Source organism: Heloderma suspectum, chromosome 1 (assembly GCF_057233095.1).
Source record: "Heloderma suspectum isolate Gila_16-S chromosome 1, 16-S_ref, whole genome shotgun sequence".
NCBI lineage: Eukaryota > Metazoa > Chordata > Lepidosauria > Squamata > Helodermatidae > Heloderma > Heloderma suspectum.
Genome location: NC_139458.1, coordinates 47,470,809 through 47,490,428, shown reverse-complemented (window position 1 = coordinate 47,490,428; position 19,620 = coordinate 47,470,809). Strand labels below are relative to the sequence as shown.

At 42.7% G+C, this 19,620-nt stretch overlaps 1 protein-coding gene across 5 annotated transcripts in view; it reads right to left on the bottom strand.

The window, feature by feature from the left end:
* POMT2 (protein O-mannosyltransferase 2) overlaps positions 1-19,023 on the bottom strand; it is a 39,823-nt gene extending 20,800 nt beyond the window's left edge. For 3 of the 5 annotated variants that reach the window (XM_084841706.1, XM_084841721.1, XM_084841713.1), the window contains exons 1-9: positions 18,757-19,023; positions 16,724-16,808; positions 15,053-15,157; positions 13,267-13,375; positions 11,315-11,423; positions 9,652-9,811; positions 7,296-7,402; positions 5,940-6,022; positions 1,746-1,855 (exon numbers count right to left, since the gene is read on the bottom strand). In XM_084841706.1, coding sequence (XP_084697832.1) covers positions 1,746-1,855; positions 5,940-6,022; positions 7,296-7,402; positions 9,652-9,811; positions 11,315-11,423; positions 13,267-13,375; positions 15,053-15,157; positions 16,724-16,808; positions 18,757-18,953 — 1,065 coding nt within the window. In that variant the 5' untranslated portion in view covers positions 18,954-19,023. Of the gene's footprint in view, positions 1-1,745; positions 1,856-5,939; positions 6,023-7,295; positions 7,403-9,651; positions 9,812-11,314; positions 11,424-13,266; positions 13,376-15,052; positions 15,228-16,723; positions 16,809-18,756 lie in introns of those variants that run through there. The other 2 variants (XM_084841737.1, XM_084841729.1) reach the window with 2 other exon arrangements.
* Positions 19,024-19,620: the final 597 nt, after the last annotated feature.

The window sequence follows — 19,620 nt, the reverse complement described above, 5'->3', positions numbered from 1 at the left end:
TTAAAAGGTGGCTTATACATCTTTTAAATACATGAACAAATAAACAATCACTACTATACATACACACAGTTTTAGCTATTCTTTAACATTTGTATTTTTCAAAATAGAAGACACAAACAGAAGTGAACATAGACAGTGCCTTAATTTTTGATGTAAGACTATTCTTATGTTATAGTAAGAACTTAATAGTACCAGAACTTAAAGAGTATTTAGAAAGGGGCTGCGCATCTGCCCCTACAGCTCTTTCAGGCTGTAGTTATTCTTTTCTAACTATAGGTTTTTACATCACTGTGTTGCACAAACGAACATGATACAAAACAATATTTACAATCACCTCTGATAAAGTCAGCTGCATCTGAATTGGGGTATGGAACCGGAAATCTACACTGAGACATTTTAAAGTAACACCCATGCTCATTACATATCCTCATCCCAAACTATACTGGCCTTACAGCAGTAAGTGCTCATTAATTACTACTGTGATTTTTATGGCAGTTTTCTAAGATTTCATCCTGCAACGTAGACCCCCCTGGGCCGCTGCCATACAAAGGAAGTGCTTACCCCGAAGACTTATCAAAGGTTGTGTGAACTCCACCAGCACCTTACATAAGCTAGTGGTGCTAAAAACAGCCCTCCTAGATTAAAGCAAAGACATATCTGGTCCGGTAAATGGTTTCCCACAGTGGCCAACCAGAAGCCCCTGGGAAGCCCGCGAGCAGGACAGTGCAGCTATAGCCCTCTCCAACTGTTGTTCCACAGCAGCTGGTATTCAGAGGTATGCTGACTCAGATCCTGAAGGTACTACATAGCCATCATGACTAGTATCCACTGATAATACTAATACACCTCTTAAAATATCACAGAAGCTTTCAGCCTGCAAATATTGAATAAATACCCACAGCAGTGAGAAAGTAATGAAGTAACATGAAACAATTGCTCCTATTGGAGGACATCTGGCAACTCAAACTGCAGAGGCCTCAGACAGGGTTTGACTTATCAGCATTCTAGGAGTATTTCTGCAAGGCACTCCTGTGTCTGAAACTGTAACACAGGAAGAGCTTATATACCTGACATCATCAAAAGCAGAAGAGCATTTAAACCTATCCCATATTTTAGTAACATTAAGGTACAATCCTATGGGTTGCGCTCCCAATAGAAAAGAGGGCTCTGAGTTCGGGGCCCTCCGCCTATCCTATGCCCTCCCAGAAAGACCCAGGCAGGATGAGAGGAGGATGGGGGTGATTTTGCCTCTGTTCTTCCATTTAAAATGCAAAATGCAGCTAGACAGGCCTCTGAGCCTATCTAGCTAACTTACCTTTCAGTGGATGGCGGGCGGGAGGAGAAAGCCCATAGCATATTGTGTATCGCAGCCTCTTCCCTCCCACCCACCAGCATGCCCCCTTTTCACCCTCTCCGACTTCTCTTACAAGGTCACAGTTGTGACCTCAAACAGATCCACGAACAGATTTGAAGATTTGTCTACAGAAGCGGAGGAGGTGATCCACAGCTTACTATGGCACCCCAGATGCTGCCTAAGGTCCACAGGACTGCTCTGTTAGGTTGCAATCCTATGCATGTTTAGACAGAAAAAAGTCCTACAACTCCCAGCATTCCCCAGCAAGCATGGATGGCTGGAGAATGCTGGGAGTTATAGGACTTTTTGTCTAAACGTGCATAGAATTGTGTCCTTAATGACTTACAGAAACACCAGCAAAACACCAGTGGCATTCTAACAATTCACTGACCTGCTGCTGCCGTGCACCCATGCCCTCAGGATACAGATGCCAGTGCGAATGAAGATATCCACCTGCCATACGAAGGTTCTTCATTGTTATCACAGAGCCATATGCTAAATCTAAGGAAGAGAACAGTGGCTTGAGACAGCTTACTTTAAAAGGTCATATCACAGCTATGGTTTTGCTACACTGTAACCTAAATGGAAATCTTTATACTGGCACCTCTTTATAAAAGCACTCACATAAAGCCACCCCCGCATGGAAGGGATGGTCAGTTATTATCATGGCTGAGATTCTAGTGTGGTGTGAAACTACTGCCCCCACAGGATCACTATGTGGTTGCCAGGATGGTTTGGTGTGAGTGCAGCTATCCTTCCTTACCCCACATTGCCTTGCATTAAACCAATTGTAGTTTCACTGAGAAACCTGTACGAGGGTCAAGAAGCAACAGTAAGAACCAGACATGGAACAACCGATTCAAAATTGGGAAACGAGTACGACAAGGCTGCATATTGTCGCCCTGCTTATTTAACTTATATGCAGAGTACATCATGAGAAATGCCAGGTTGGATGAATCAAAGTTGGAATTAAGATTGCCGGGAGAATTCTCAACAACCTCAAATACGCAGACGATACCACCTTAATGGCAGAAAGCGAAGAGGATCTCAAGAGCCTCTGGTTGAGGGTGAAAATGGAGAGTGCACAAGCTGGTTTGAAACTCAACATTAAAAAAACGAAGATCATGGCATGTGGCCCCATCACTTCCTGGCATATAGAAGGGGAAGAAATGGAAGCAGTGACAGATTTTATTTTCTTGGGCTCCAAGATCACCGCAGACGGTGACTGTAGCCATGAAATTAAAAGACGCTTGCTCCTTGGGAGGAAAGCTATGGCAAACCTAGACAGCATAGCAGAGACATCACCTTGCCGACAAAGGTCTATATAATCAAAGCTATGGTTTTCCCAGTAGCAACGTATGGCTGTGAGAGCTGGACTATAAGGAAGGCTGAGCGCCAAAGAATTGATGCTTTTGAACTGTGGTGCTGGAGAAGACTCTTACGAGTCCCCTGGACTGCAAGAAGGTCCAATCAGTCAATCCTAAAGGAAATCAACCCTGACTGCTCATTGGAAGGACAGATACTGAAGCTGAAGCTCAAATATTTTGGCCACCAAATGCGAACAGAAAAGTCACTGGAAAAGACCCTGATGCTGAGAAAGATTGAAGGCAAAAGGTGAAGGGGACGGCAGAGGATGAGATGGCTAGATAGCATCACCGACGCAATGAATATGAACGTGAGCACACTCCGGGAGAGAGCAGAGGACAGGAAGGCGTGGCGTGCTATGGTCCATGGGGTCACGAAGAGTCGGACTTGACTCAACGACTGAACAACAAGAACAGTTTCACTTACAATTCATCACAAAATCCACTGCGAAATCAAAAATCCAATAGAATCAATGTTACTTCTATTCTAAGCCAAGGGTGCAGAACTGTTTTAGGAGTAAGGCCAGACTGTCCCCCATGCCACGGGTTGGATGATGTCAGGGTGTGTGGCCCGCCCTGATGTCATCCCTCTTTTTTGGTGGTAGAATCTGAGTTTGGGACTTGCCCATGCACGGGAATGAGTGGCCACTCTTTCTCCCTAAGTGGATGAGTCCCAATCCCTACCGTTTCTCATCCCCACTGCTACTCCTGACATTGGGGGTCCTAACCCCTGCCACTGGACATCCGTACTGCTATCTCCAATCTGAGATTGAAGTCAACAGAAGGGATCCTGCTGCTGGCATGCATCCGCAGATTGGGGTGTCCTGCAAGCCAGATTAAGCCCGCAGGCTGGAGGTTCTGCATCCCTGTTCTAAACTACTAAATCTGAATTTTAAAAATTAGGTGGGGATTCAAATAAGGAGAGATCAAGAACCCAGCAAAAAACGCTGACGGAGTCTATAATAATAAAAGAGGATGCATGTCTGTCTGTCAGTGCCATTGCACCAAGATCGTGAAGCCTAGTCACCAGAAACTCACCATACGTAGTAAGGGGACCCTAGGGGTGTGCACCTGGGGGTTATTTGATTTTTAAAACATATTAATTAATTTTAATGTGTATTTGAAGCATGCAGTACCATCCTCAGTGACTAGGTGGCAGACTTCACTAACTGCTTTACAGTCGATCTAGTTTGAAGCCAGGGAGAGTATAGTCTAAGGGACAGAGTTATACAGCTGGCCCCTCCCCATTGTTGTACAGCAGCCTACCCCCCTCAGGGGCATGGAGCCCCCTCTTTCAGGAACCTATGGGGTGCACCGCACTAAGGGTGCCAGTGGGCACAGCTTCACTCATATGGAGCAGGAACAGTGTCTTCCTCTGACAGCTACATAAGTTTACTTGAAGGCTTCACTGTATCAAACTAAGGGCTACTCCAATCTATGCAAAACTGGGCCTGTCTACCCAGTCCTTTAGGTCTAGGGTGGTAAGAGCATTTTTCAAATATATGCCTCTTTATTTATTAAGTGAAATAATACCATGTGTTTTAAGAGACAGGGCCAGCTTTTCTTGGAAAAATACCAGAAACCGACACACTGCACCTGCCCCCGAATATTCCTACTGATTTCTGCAGATTTCAAATCACATGTTTCTTATTCATTTAAGATATTTTGTTTTTCCTTCCTGCTGTGAGAAAGAATCAAATAACTACAGAAGAAACACTCTGACTGCACATCCTCAGCTCATAGACTGAAGTGGAGGAGGTGCAGTGACAACATGCTATGCCTCCAAGCATCACTGCCTCTCTGCACTCCCATCTTTGCCACCCAGGTACAGCAGGGATCCCAATTTCCCCAGCACTCTGCTAACGGTGCTGCAAAAAGAGAGCTCCAAGCTGCCTCAAGTTAAACAACCAAGCACAATTTCAGCATATTTCAATGAAGAGGGTTCAGGTAACATCTGTTAGTAACAACCTCATGAGAAGAAGCCCTCTATCAAAGTCTCTCCCTACTATATTGAAGCACAAGTTGGGAGGCCAGTAGTTTGATACTACTGATTAATGGTAACACATTGAATGTTTTCAGCCCCAGCCTGCTAGTTTAGTAGTTTAAGATGTTCTTCAGGATGGTGCTTAGGACGGAACTAATTTTAATCCAATATTAGAAATGTGTAATTAAAACTTACCTATTTATTTATTTATTTATTAAATTTATTAACCGCCCATCTGGCTGGTCACCCAGCCACTCTGGGCGATGTACAACATATAATAAAACAGTTTAAAACAATAAAATTCTACAATAAAAACATTTTCTAAAATACCCTAACCCACCCCAAATGCCTGCCCGAACAACCACGTTTTTAATGCACGGCGGAAGCTCATTAAAGAGGGGGCATGACGGAGTTCCTTAGGGAGGGAGTTCCACAGAGTGGGGGCCACCACAGAAAAGGCCCTCTCCCTTGTCCCCACCAGCCTAGCTGTCCTGGCTGATGGGACAGAGAGAAGGCCATCCGAGGCTGATCTTGTTAAGCGGCCTGTCTGGTGTTGCTGGAGGTGCTCCTTAAGATAGGCTGGGCCGGAACCTTATAGGGTTTTAAAGGTCAAAACCAACACCCTGAATTTGGCCCGGAAAACAACTGGTAACCAATGCAACTCCTTCAGCACTGGAGTGATGTGATCTTGCCGGCGGCTGCCTTTAATCAGGTGAGCAGCCGCGTTCTGTACCAGCTGCAGCTTCCAAACCATCTTCAAGGGTAACCCCACGTAGAGCGCATTACAGTAGTCTAAACGAGAGGAGACCAGGGCATCTACTACCAATGGGAGCAGATGGTCGGGAAGGAAGGGGTGCAGCCGTGCTGTCCGGCTCACAGCGGACACCTGAGCCTCCATGGACAGCTGGGAGTCCAAAATGACCCCCAGGCTGCAGACCTTACTTAATTTTCTATTTTATATAAAACTATATATAAAAGCATAATATATGGTTCCATTATACTTATGCTCAGTTCTGCACTGCCCACTGCCAACCCACCAGTGACAAAGATCAACATTTTTAGAAATAATTTCCGAACACATTAAAGAGCCAAAAAACATATGACAAAAGCTTTCTGTTCTTTCAGCTTTCACTCCCTCATATGTTCTTTAATACAAAGGAGAGTTTTGTTTGATTAGATACAGGGTTCTCTTGATGGAGCTCACTAGAGCTGTTCCCTCAAGGATCTAGATACTCACACTCTGGAACAGATACATTATGAAGGTTGTTCCCAATCAGCCGGGACTGAAATCCAGAACTGAAAAAGCCATCGCCAGGCCCACTGAAAAAGAACAAAGTATATGCAAATTATGTCTGTATGGAGACAAATGGACAGGGTTTTAGGCACACAATTTAATAAGAAGGGAACATAAAAACACTGGCGTGTAAACACACAGGAATGATGTTCTCAATTTACTGAGATGCCCAGAAGGAGCTGGATTGTTTGGCTGACACACATGCAACTTTTAGCAGCCTTTGGATTTATAAACTAGGTGATCAGTTGTGCCCATCTACAATATAAGTGAACAGTCCTGGTAAAAGCCTGATTTTCAATAAGACATACTCCAACCTTTGCTTGAATATTCCGTACAAATATATTTATGTGTGCACCTCAAGCTTGCATTCTGACTTTTGCAGAATTAGAACCCTACTGCAAAACAGAAGAAGTCACTTTATTTCACTACTGGAGTTAATTGGTTTCACATATGAGACAGATCTAGGCAGTAAATAAGAATACTGTAGATTTCTGGTAGTTCTTAACATTTTTGGAGGTCAGTCATGTGAAACTGACATGATAAATCTCAAAACCAGTCAAGTACCTTGGCTAATAACACCACTTTGAATCTTATTTGAAAAGTGTGGTATATAATTTCATAAACTAACCAAATGTTATTTTTGTTTCCATAATTTCTTAGGAAAAGACAATTTACCACAGCAGATGGGCAAATGTCCAAAACAAAGTCATGACATAATCATGCCTGACATTTACTATAGGTTTCACGGCTAATCAAATACCTTTGATCAATGAAGAGACAACTATCATGTGTGAAGACAAAAAATTGACAGGGATGATGAGTATCCAATATATGAGTTGATATTGCCACCTACCTATACAGAGCTGGGAATGGCATCTAGAAATAGATGTCCCTAAACCAGATATTACAATGATTTGCCTAAAAAAAGCTAACTATTAGAACTATGGCTCAGTTCAGACATCATACAAAACCATACCATAGTTTAGAGCTGCTTGTCTTCTTTCATTTTCCAGAGCCAAAGCAACAGCTATAATTATGATTCCGCAGTTGAGACATTGTACCAAACCATAGTTAGCAGTAACCACAAGTTGCAGCTTCTTCAAACCCTGGTTGGCAATTCTGGTTCACTGGCCCATTGCTAATCATGGTTAGTCAACTCAAACATTACACTTAAATTAAAAGCTTCCTGAACCATGGCTTGGTATGACGTTTGAACTAAGCCAATATCGTAATCTTAACAACAAGTGAGGTACAAGAGTTTCTCAAATGCATATTTCCTTTTTGAGAGGGAAGAGATACCTTCTATTTAACACTGCAAAATGAACAGCAAACATAGCCGTGTAGAGGGCAAGTGGCAGCATGATGAGGCAGAGTACACGAGCCAGGAAGTGCTTCCCTAGAGTGACCTGCAGCAAACAATTCAGAACAGTTGCAGCAACTTCTATGGAGGATTTTTATCAGGGCAAATTCTGTATACACACCCCCAGAGCACACACAACCAAGTAAGTCACAAGTGTAGATGCTTACGTATTTAAGCAAAAAACAAAACAAACTGTTCCTGTATTATCATCATTAGTTTATTAATTTGCTGTCTTTCCATGGTAAACCATACTTCAAGCAGCTCACAATAAATCTGACCAGAATACAATAATAAAAGCCATATAACATCTCAAAAACTATTTGATGAGAAGATAACAGAAAACCTTTTTGGAAACTGGATTCAGTGACCAAGTCTCCCCAAAATCATGTTCATGATAGCTATCTTAAGGTTTAGTGCAGTCCTCATCAATCCAATGTCAAGGATTTTAATTCTTTCAGGCTGCAATCCTAAATACACCTACTAGGGAGTAAGCTCCATTGAAGACAGGGAATTAGGCTGCAATCCTATGCATAGTTACCTGGGAAAAGTCCCATTGAAGGCTATATGTCTTACTTCTTAGTAGATATGTATAGGGTTGCAGTATTACATCCAAGTAAACTTTCATAAGATAGTGCTGTCAGGCTCAATCCTCTGTGCATTTTCCTGGGAGTAAGCCTCATTGAACACAGTGAACTTACTTCTGAGGCTGCAAGGCTAGAGCACACTTACTTGAAAGTAAGTTCCACTGAAACTAATAGACCATATTTCCAAGTAATTCTGTTTAGGACAGATGTAAGACAAGCTGTAGAGAAAAACCAAAACAGGCTCATCAAGTTTTTGCTCACCTAAAAGCTTCAGGAAATGCAGCTCTGGACTTCTTCAAAACTCCAAAGACTACAACATTACCAGCAGCTTGCAAAGTCACCTCTGTATTATACGATGGAAACACACGGAATCCAGTTCTATGTACATTAACTTCGAAGTAAGCTCCATTGTGTTCAGTGGGGATTACTGTCAAGTGACTGTGTATGGAGTGCAGCCCTAGCCCCCTGTTTCCCATTCATTCTTTGACTCTGCAAAACTGTATTGTTATTGTCAATGTAAACCTTTCTTCCTGGAGTTATCCAACCATATATGATTGATGAAGGGTTGGCAACCAGTTAGTTATTCCAACAATTCCTCTTCAGGAGTTAGCACATTTCCTTGCATATTGTAAGACTCAAGTAGATTTGCTGGCAATGGTACAACTGAAATTGCTTTGTAGCCATCTGTAGACAGGAGGCTTAAGGAAGATGGATTTGTCCTATTTCAAATGCAATTAACTGACTTTGACATTAGAAGCAGCTCTTTTCAGAAGCTGTAGCACCACATCTTTGCACTACACTTATTTTAATCAGGAAAAATAAATCTCACTGCAGAGAGAAGAAAGCCATGTTTATCAAATATAAAAGGAACAGAAACAGTAGGGAGAATAAATTGGATTTTGAAACTTCAAACAGTCTGAGAAGTCAACCACAGAAGAATGATAGCACCTTTAAGAAAGTCTTCAATGAACAGCATTGTGGCTGACTACAAAGCCCCTTTCCTTGCTGTTAATGAGGTACAAATTCAATAACATTTATTGCCAAGGTCAGCATGTATTATATTTGATGCCACCTAAATACTGGCTACAAATAATTTTAGCCCCTTCTAAAAATCAACAGCTACCATGACAAATTATTTGAAGTTTGGGGAAAAAAAATCTTCTTTGTGAAAAAAATAAATTGCAATTTTCTTCAGAAAAGTAGCTCAACCTGCAGAGGCTGCAAAACCCATCAGACACAGCTCTAAGCCAGTAACCTGCAATGATGCACTGTACACCAAAATCCAATTTGTAGCCTATGACCTGTATCGCTTCACTGAAGGTCAACACAACTGCAGCCTTCCCCACATCACAGAGCATTAGATACAGCAAATCAAAGGCCTCTAACCAGCAGCATTTGCTCATACAAAACCTATTTACAGAACTCTACAGTGTATGCTTAATTTCTAGCTGCTCGATGGCAATACTAGAAGGAACAGTAGAGTCTAAGGTGAAATTAAACTGACTCATGGGGCAACAGTCACTTTGAATTATCTTTAGCGTCCCTTTACAATGGAATGCAGATCGTTTCACAGGCAGCTCTCAAATACATGTTAAGAAGACCATATGGCCATGATCATTATTTGAGAACCATTGGCTGGAGCAGGTACAATGCTTTCGTGACTTTTTCTTCCCACAAACACAAAAAGCTAATCAAAATTATAGACACTCACCAGTGAGAGACTCAGGTCTCCCAGCAGTTCCCAAAGATCACAGATAGTGTTCAGTCCAACTAGGAGGACTACAAAAAGGCCAACAAATTTCACCCCCATTGCACCAGCAAGATTTATCCCAGTCAAACACAGCCAGAACCACCAGGGGGCAGAAAAGGACCTGAAAAACATATTTTTGTGGAAACCATAAATTTTTGAAAGGAGCTCTATAGATTAAACCTAAAGCAGAATATACCATATACCTGGGGATTCCAATGTGGTGCCTGTGGGCAACAATGTGCCTATGGATACCTCTTGGTGAGTGCTAGGCGCCCTGCCCCCCCCCCCCATTTTTATTTTGTTTCTTAGGATTTTTTTTAAAATAATCATTTTTAACTGGGAGGCTGGCATGCTGCAAAGCAAAAGGCTGCCCTCTAGCACCATCTTTGTTTGGGTTCAAAAGAGTGGTTTTGTGTTTTAGAGCCTAGAACACCCCCTCCCTTGAACTTAGGTTCTAGGTTTTCTCTTTTAGTCTCACCAGTTTGCCTCCTGGGCAATTAGTGTTTTCTCAACGGCCATGCCCACCATGGCAGCCAATTTATAAATGGGCAAGCCCCATGCCCATGGCAGACATTTTATGAAACCACCCACAACACTGTCAAAATTTCAAATGTGCCCACCAACCCAAAAAGGTTGGAGACCCCTGCTCTATACCTAAAGCTTCTCTGACAAAGAAACAAAGCACTCTGGGTAATGGGCTATATATTAATGATCCTTTAGGAACTACAGAGGAAGAACTATCATCAACATACAACAAAGGATGAATGTATGAATTGCTCAAAAGGAATAAAGCTAGGTTCTAGAACAGCCTTTCCCAACCCAGGGTCTCTACAGATCTTTTGGACTCTAACTCCCATCAGTTCCAGGCAGCAGGGCCTATTGTCAGGGATGATGGGAGCTGTAGTCCAAAACATCTAGAAGGACTGAGTTTGGGGAAGGCTGTTCTAGAAGGTGGACTTCGCTCCTTGAGGAGCATGAGACCTCTCTAGAATATGAAAAGCAAGTTGATTTGATGAGAATATCTAAGCTTCATCACACTATGGAGAGGCTTGGATAATCACTAAGGAAGTAACAAGGAATATGCTTGTCCGGGAAGCAGAGATTTCTCTCCAAATGTAAAGAAGGCAAGAGAATGCTCCTCTACATCTAAAATGGTTTCAGGATTATTTCATCTAGTGTTGAGCTGCTAATCTCTGCACTTTGGACTGGGAGACTGCTGTTGCACTCACGTCCTGCTTGTGGGCTTCCCATGGTCATCTGCTTGGACACTGTGGGAACAGAATGCTGGACTTGATAAGCCTAAGGTCTGAGACAGCAGGGCTTTTCTTACAATTAAAGTATTGTGCAATTAAACAATGCTGGGAGATCTTATGTGTTCTATCATCCGGTATGTTCGCCTTTTTAGCTGCTGTTTTACATGCCATATATTATGCGCTTTGGGTTGTTAAGTTTTTATTACGGATTTTTTTGTTATTTTAGCTGCTTTATGATGTATTGTAAGCTGCCCTGAGGGCTTCTTGAAGCCATGTTGGCTATAAACAAATAAAAATAAGATTAATCTTCCAACACAGGAGTGAAGAGCCACATGTCCAAATCATGTGACCATCAACTGCTGCCATCTTACCTGTTCGCACAGGAATTATACTTGACCATACTGAGTACAGCTCCCATGAGAAAGAACATCAGAATGGGGTCAAGTAGAATGTATTGAGAGAGAGTAATAAACCCTGTGTCTGAAAAATAAGACAAGGCTGTATCAGTTTTTGTTCCAAAAACCGCCAAGTAGTTCTTTCAACACTTAGTTAAGCATACTGAATCCTGGAAATAAGAGCACATCAAAATGATTCAACCCACAAGGAAAAAAATATTAAGGAGTTTTTTGAAGACTGGTTTTAAAGGCCAAATTCTTTACAACTGTCATCAGCCCTTGCCAGCAGAGCCAATTGTGAGAGATGATGGGAGCTGTAGGCCAAAACAACTGGAGGGCAACAAATTGCCCAACCCTTGTTTAGAGTCCACTGTGAGTCTAAAGAGCAAAGTATGAATCATCATATAAACTCAAACAACCTGGACAAATCATTGTTCAAACTTGATTCCCACATGGAAGCTTCAGTTGTTGCCCAAATCAGTCCCCACCCAAATTCCACCAATAGCTTCTTGGGGGTGATGGTTGCCTATGAGCATTGCTGTATAATATGCCACAGGTACTTGCATTTCAGTACTAACTGAAGTCCCATCTACACCCTGTGCAATTTCAAAGATTGTTTTTGCCTTTCAAATACACTACATTTCTACAAAGGTCAGCATTTCTTCATGGGTTCCCCTCTGAAATTTAAACTTACGAGGCAGCAACTCTGGTGCTCTCACTTGTTCTACCCAAACTGTTCCCCCTCACATACACTTTTCTTTCATTGTCAGAGATACTATTCACCAGAGATACCTCGCAGACATGCAACCTGGGATCCTTGGCTCCTCCCCTCAAATCTAGGTCATTCCCAACTTACCCAAGTTCTTCCCCTCCCTTTCTACATCTAAAACTCTCATCTCTGTGACATGCTCCTTGCTCATCTTTTGTCCTGCCATCTTTGCTTTCCAGATAATTCAGAAAGCCTCTGCTTAAAAAGAGGTAGATTGTTTTCTTAAAAAATGATTTGTTCCCTTGCCAGTAAGATGTAGAATGACAAACAAAAATAGAACTTCTCGCTCTTGAAACAACCTTTGGTTCCTAGGTAGGTCGTTTATACGTTAGAAAAAGCAGCTTTATTTTTTTACACACATTTTTTTTCTTCTTTTACATGCTTTCAGCACTCTCTGAAGTGGCCTAATCACATACAATTTATTTAACAGCATTTCGATACCACCCACTAACAATACATCATCCAGGCACTGTACAGAGTGGAGAGAGAGAGAAAGAGAAAGAGGTTAGTGTAAAGCAGCACAACAGCAAAGCAGCAAGGAGGCTCTGGATCCACTGTGGATGAAGTCAGTCTTAAAGTAAAATATATAAGAAAGATAGAAAGACTAACAACAGAGTATTCAAACAACACATTTAAGCTAAACATTTTGGCTTCCACCCTCAGTAGCTGTGCTGTTAAAAACGCAGCACAGCTACTGATGAGGGTGGAAGCAAAAACATTTAGCTGAAATATATTTTTTGAATACTCTGTTAACACTAACACATGTTTTAAAACTGAAAAGCCTGGGAAAATAAAAAGGTATTTTCTCCCTGCCAGGGAAAAGACCACAAGGGCAAGCTTCTCTGTGGAGGGCATTCCACAATTGGAGTGCCAGGACTGGAAAGGCCCTCCCCTCATGAAAACCCTCTGAGTTTATTACGATGCCTATTCTCAAAAAAGAAAACTGAAGTAATCAGGCTTGATCAAGTACTCCTCACAAGTCCATGTCTGAGCAAGGATCTGAACACTGCTAAAGATTCAAGACCAAAACACACAGGATCTTCTAGGATAGAAAAGACCATAACCAACTAACTTATCCTAAAGCCCGATTCCCTTAGTGATCTTTATTACCCTACAGGGAAAGCTGGGAAAACACTCTTTGCCACATGAAGATACTTACCAAAAATCAGAATGGCAGCTGTGAGCATTGCTGCAGGCAACGATTTGGACAGTTCCAGCACCGTGAGGTAGGAGAAAGGGATCAGGAATGAACCAAGGAATGCACAGAACTGAACAGAGAGAGGAGAAACAACTCTTCACAAGGTGGCAATGACACATATGCCCTTTGCAATCTTCTTATGCTTTTCTGTTACACAGCCATAAAAGCACACAAAACTAACCATGTAATGCACAAGCCAGTCCACTGAGTATTCTCAAGCAAAGGGTGAAAAAGTGACAGCCACCCTCATGATATAGTAGCCTTCCCCAACTTGGTACCATCCAGACTACAACTCCCAGCATGTCCCAGCCAACCATGCTGACTGGGGGATGCTGGGAGTTGTAGTCCAACACACCTGGGGGCACCAGGTTGGAGAAGGCTGCTGTATAGCCACTTTCAAAAGAGGTAAAACTGACAAAGTCACAAATCTGATTCATCCCCCCACCATCCATCCTCATTCCCACCCAAAGAATTTTCTGCTAACCTAACAGCTTCCATTAGCCCATAAAGCAAGGAGATGATATAACTGTCCACAGCTCAATCCATATTATCCGATATTTATTATTTATTTGTTACATTTATACCCCACCCTTTTTCCCCTTAAGGAACCCAAGGCTGCATACATAATCCTCCTCCTCTCCATTTTATCCTCACAAAAACAACCCTGTGAGGTAGGGTGGGCTGAGAGTCTGTGACTGGCCCAAAGTCACCCAGTGAGCTTCCATGGCCAAGTGGGGACTAGAACACAGATCTCCCAACTCCCAGTCTAGCACTCTAGCCACTACACCACACTGGCTACACTAGATATGAATAGGCTCCCACCTATATCCTTTCCCCTTATTCTCAACACCCTCACCAAGGGCAATTTGCTCCCACACCCACTATGACTCCAGGTTCTGTCACACTTCATCACATACTGTTGCTGGATTCTTCTTCTCCCTTTCTTTCCTTTACCTCACGTATGCCCACCTTCTGACAATGAATTCCATTTGTCAACTCTAACTTTCTTCACCCCACCATAGCACTGCTAACATACAAGTGTCCCAAGGCGTACAGGTCAAAACTGCTAGTGGCAATATCATTGAGGGCACAGGGAAGACACAGCTGTACACTGAAATTAGCAGGTGCTGACAGAGACTGGAGTGCTGCCATAGGGAGACCGGTTCCCTCTGCATTGCAGGGCTAACTGAAGTTATAGTTTTCATCTGCCATAGGACAACTGCAGGACATTCCAAATAGCCTTTTCATCCCTTTTCCCCACTCATTCCTACCAATTTTTAACTCTCTCTTAAATTTTGGCTAGAAAGTAGATTTCATTTTAACAACCATAAAAACTATATAAGTACACCTTTAGAAATGAAATGGGCTTAGAGTAAATAATCAAAGCCCATTCTTAAAAGCTAAAGTTCTACTAAGAATGTATTTGCTGGTGGAACGGGGGTGGGTGAGGGGAGAGGTGATTTTTGCCAAGTGCCCCCACTGCTCCGAGGGTCCCCCAACGCTCCACAGCATATTTTCAGGGGGCATAGGGGGCTGCAAGAGAAGAGGGGAATCAATAAAAATTGACTCTTTCCCCATTCTGCCAGCAGGATCAGAAGCCTTCCACATATCAAAGGCGCCTTTCTGTCCACGGGAGGCAAATTTTGGATTCAATCCAATATTTATTGGAAGCAAAGAGGAAAGGGAAAGCCCTACATCTTCTCCAGAGATGGGCTTTGGTTGTTTAGGGAGGTCCATACAATCTTACCCCTCTCATGCCTACGTAGTTATGTTGTTCATATTTGTCCCCCGGCTTCTGGAAAGGAAATGTACCATTGTAGCCACTCAGGTAGCCAGCAAGTCCTATCAACATCTAGGGAGGGAAGAAGAACGACCTTAGACAAGCAGAAGAAGATGCAGAAGTTTAGCAGATCAAATCAGTGCTGTAGAAAGAGACATCATTTATCTTTAGAATTGATAGTTTGTTGTTTGAACGTGTGTGTATGTATGTGAGTATGTGCGCACGCACACACACACACACACACACACACCAATCATCTGGGCATTTATTCATTAATCCATTTATTTAATATACTTGTTATACTGCTGTTCTTCAGCTCCATGCAGCCCAGGAGAAGACCCAGCTGCAAATATTTGTGGAGGCAGATTTGAATCTAGGCAAGCTCAAAGGGAGGCTGTGCCAACCTTGAATTGGAGCTGCTCTCATTCAAGCAGAGTTGCTCACATCTTTTAGCACCTCCATTTTGAATAATGGAACTCCATTTTGTTCCATGTCTAACAATAATACAAATAGAAGAGCCGATAAAAATTCCAGCATTCAAACAAATAATCCAGTAGATCTGAGCAAATAAAACACCCTCCACTTGGTGCTAAAAAGAAAATAGCACCAGGCCAGCCTCTCTTGGGACAGAGATCCAAAGACAAAAAGATCTCTGATGTTCTCTCTGATGTTAGGGGGACCCAGAGAGGAGTCTCTGTGGACATGTTAATGTTTGGGCAGGTGTATCCAGAAAAGGGTGGTCCTTTAAGTATCCAGGTCCCAAGCCACAAAGCTTTAAAAATTAAAACAGCACTTTGAATTGTGCTTGGAAATGGAATAGGAGTCAGTATAGCTGTTTTAAAGCTTGCAAGATATGATCCCTTCTTCCATCACTAGTCAGCAATCTAAACAGAATATTTTGAGCCAACTGCAGTTTCAAAACAGTCTTCAAAGGCAGCCTCAAGTATAACACATTGCAGTAGTCTAAACAAACTGTTCCTGGGACATGGATAACTGTGGTCACGCTATCTTTGACCAAGAGGGGCTGCAACTGGGGCATATATAGAAGCCACTCATTTATTACTCACACTAGTAAGCTTTTCTTGCCTAATTAGGGCCAAATCACCTGTAGGCTATGCTTTAATTCAAAGCTAAACTTTGGCAACACAGATAATAGATGGCTTTATAAAGGTATGCGATACATTAATAGAGCATGCATCTAATAGTGGCTATTGGCCATGACTGCCAAAAATGAAACCTCCATGTTTAGAAGCAATATACCTTTCATTATCAGATGCTAGAGAAAAGTAATGAGAGACAGTTATCACGATCATGCCCTCCTTATAGCTCCTCATGGGCATCTGGCCAACCACAGTAAGAAGACTGCTTGCCCAGAAGGATCTTTTCTCTGAACCAGCAAAGTGGTTCTTATATTCAAGCTAAGACTGAAAGCAGCAGCTGGCCTACAGTCCTAGATGACCTGAATTTGCATTTAGAAAGATAGTTATACACCAACAGTAACTTCAAAGGTATTTCCATGGAAGTATTCATAATGCTTACTGGAGGTGGAATTATACTAGGATGAAAGTGTTTTGCAGTCAAGCGACTTTATTGGATCCCCAAATGTGTAAGCATTGATAAGCTGTGTAAGCTGTTTACCTTCCCCAGAGGTGGATGGACATCAAAGAAAAAGGTCCGGTTAATGTAATAGCTTCCCATCTTTCCAAAATGTGTTTCATCCCAACTATAAAAAGGAAAAAAAGTGTCACTTAACTACTCTTTAGCCTCAATCTTTGCCATTTCCAGTTTCTCAGTTTGATGAATTCTAAACAGATCTGCATATAGTTCAAGGCTGCAAAGCAGAAACCTTCTTTATTTAATGGGATCTCTTTCCATAAATATAACACCACACCTACTGGACAGAGACTGGCTAGAGACTTCTCTTAGACAGCAATAAAGGATATATGATCTGTATGGTCCTTTAATAATCCAGGTCGCCATTTTTAAACATATTTACATACTTTTATTGTATAGTTTTCAGTTATACTTCCTTGAAAGTGGGCTGCAAACTGAAGCATGTTTAAAACCTATAAACTCACCTTAGCTGTGTTTATGAAGCTGGCACCATGTTTATAAGAAGAAAAATGTGACTGTTTTTTAAAAGATTAATGAACTGAGACTATATAGACATCCATCATTCCTAAATACAAAAAAATAATCTGTACAGATGCATGGGAGGCTGCTGTAGACTAACATTTAGGGTCATAGTTTTTGCAGCCTACTCCTATCTACTCAAGGAATGCACAAGCATGAGAGGATTGAAACTGAGTAGTGCTGCACCAGGGCTTCATTTCCACTTCGCACCACTATAGCCAAACCCATCACCACCAGCAAACCGCAGTGAAAGGAACTTAGGGAATTCAGCTTCTAGCTGCCCAGTCTCACACAGCTAGGTGCACCTATGCCTATTCTTAGGCATGCATAACTCTACGTAAGATCAGGTTGTTACTTACAAGGACACATTTCTGAATAAACATGGTTTGGACTGGGCTAAAAGTAGTCAGTAATGAACTAGTTTGCAGGAGTGGCCACAACAGTTAGCATGCTATGACAGCAAGAACAGGGTCACAACTTGCACCTGTGTAAGACCATGCCTCAAAAAGTAAATGCCCACTTATAACACAAGACCATCCTCAACACACAATTCCCTAGGACAAACTTGTGCACACATACCCCACAACTTATATCCATATCTCCTCAAAAAACACCCCATCCAAGCACTAGCATAAGGGAAGCAGGACAGATAATAAGATGCCAACACACTGATACAGATTAGAGATATCCATAGACCTAAGATGCCTAACTGAGCAACCACTTTTTCATTTTGTCACATTTTGTTTTATATTCTTGTGTGTCCTCCCAATAGTTCTGAGATAGAGCAGTTTTCTCAACGTACCCAATGAGTTTGACACTTGAGACTTAAATATCAATTTCTCACATTCAAGCCAATACTTGTCCATTGCACCATATTGGCTTAAATTCATTCCACTATATATTTAATGAGGTTGCTGGTTTAACCAGGAGCACACCAATGTAGTTAGGCAGATGGGGTTCTCCTGCTGTCTAGCTGAACAATTTAGCTAGATGAGAAAAGAAGGTCTGGGAATGTGATGATCGCGATTCAGAAATATTATGAAGTCATATACACTTGAGCTTTGATTAGAAAGATACGATTCATGGGGTTCATGCTCTCTTACCCCACTGTTTAGTATTTTGTTCTATAGACCTATGTAGTATGGATTTGCACGGGCGTGTATATATATACTGTATGCAACAGATATGTGTGCAGAGCATTGGACTAGGACTGAGACCAAAGTTCAAATCCATACGCAACCATAAAGCTCACTGAGTGACTTTGCTAACCTACCTCACAAGGTTGTTGTGATTACAGAAATGGAGGGGAGGCTCATATATGTGGAGGAAAGGTGGGATAAAAATGTACTATTTACTTCTCGGAGGCAAAAGAAAACCCTCCCAAGGCAGCTTAAAAAAATATGTACCTACCGACCGAGAATAAATTTTACTGCATCCGATGCTCTAGTCTAGCCCAGGAAAACTCCTCTCATGGACAAGCCTTGCCTCCCCCAAACTAAGCCCCGCCCTCGTCACCATGGCACCCCACATCCCCATACCAGATGTGCGGCGGCTCCCGCAAGCGGTAGAAACGGGTTGCGAAGCTTAGGAAAGCAACGAGGCCGAGCGGGCTCCAGAACCAGCCAGGACTGCGGGGGGCGGAGGGGGGCAGCGCGGGGCCGCTCGCCAGCCTGAGGGTCCTCCTCTGCCGCAGGCCCAGCACGGCCGGGCAGTTCTTGTTCGCCGCCAGTGGCATTCGCGCCCTGACGGGACGCGCCTCCTGCCGGCACCCCTACTCTGTGCGCAATGCCCCACGGGAAGTTGAGTCCCCGTTCGGAAGGCATGATGGGCAAGAGAGCATGGCGCTCCTCATCACGTCAGTGAGTGGTGCTGGGAGGGGGAGACTAAGGGGCTTCCACGGCATTGTGGGAAGTGTAGTTCTTGAGACGTAGCCGTGCGCACCTGAAAGGAACAGTGTAGTGCAATTCTTCCGAGAATGTTTGCTAGTCAGAAATAAGTCCCACTGAGGCTTCCTCCTTATTAAGTGTGCTTATGGTGCAATCCTATACATGTTTAGACAGACAGAAGTCATACGACTCCCAGCATGCCCCAGGCAGTCTTTTTTTTCTGTTTAAATATGCACAGGATCACATCCTTAGCGCCTTTTCTTCTGTCCTACTACATTCACGCTTGATTCATAACTGGCAAATAGAGGGAGAAAATGTGGAGGCAGTGACAGACTTTGTCTTTCTAGGTGCAAAGATTACTGCAGACGCTGACTGCAGCCAGGAAATCAGAAGACGTTTACTTCTCGGGAGGAGAGCAATGACAAAACTTGATAAAATAGTGAAGAGCAGAGACATCACACTGACAACAAAGGTCCGCACAGTGAGAGCAATGGTCTTCCCCATAGTAACCTATGG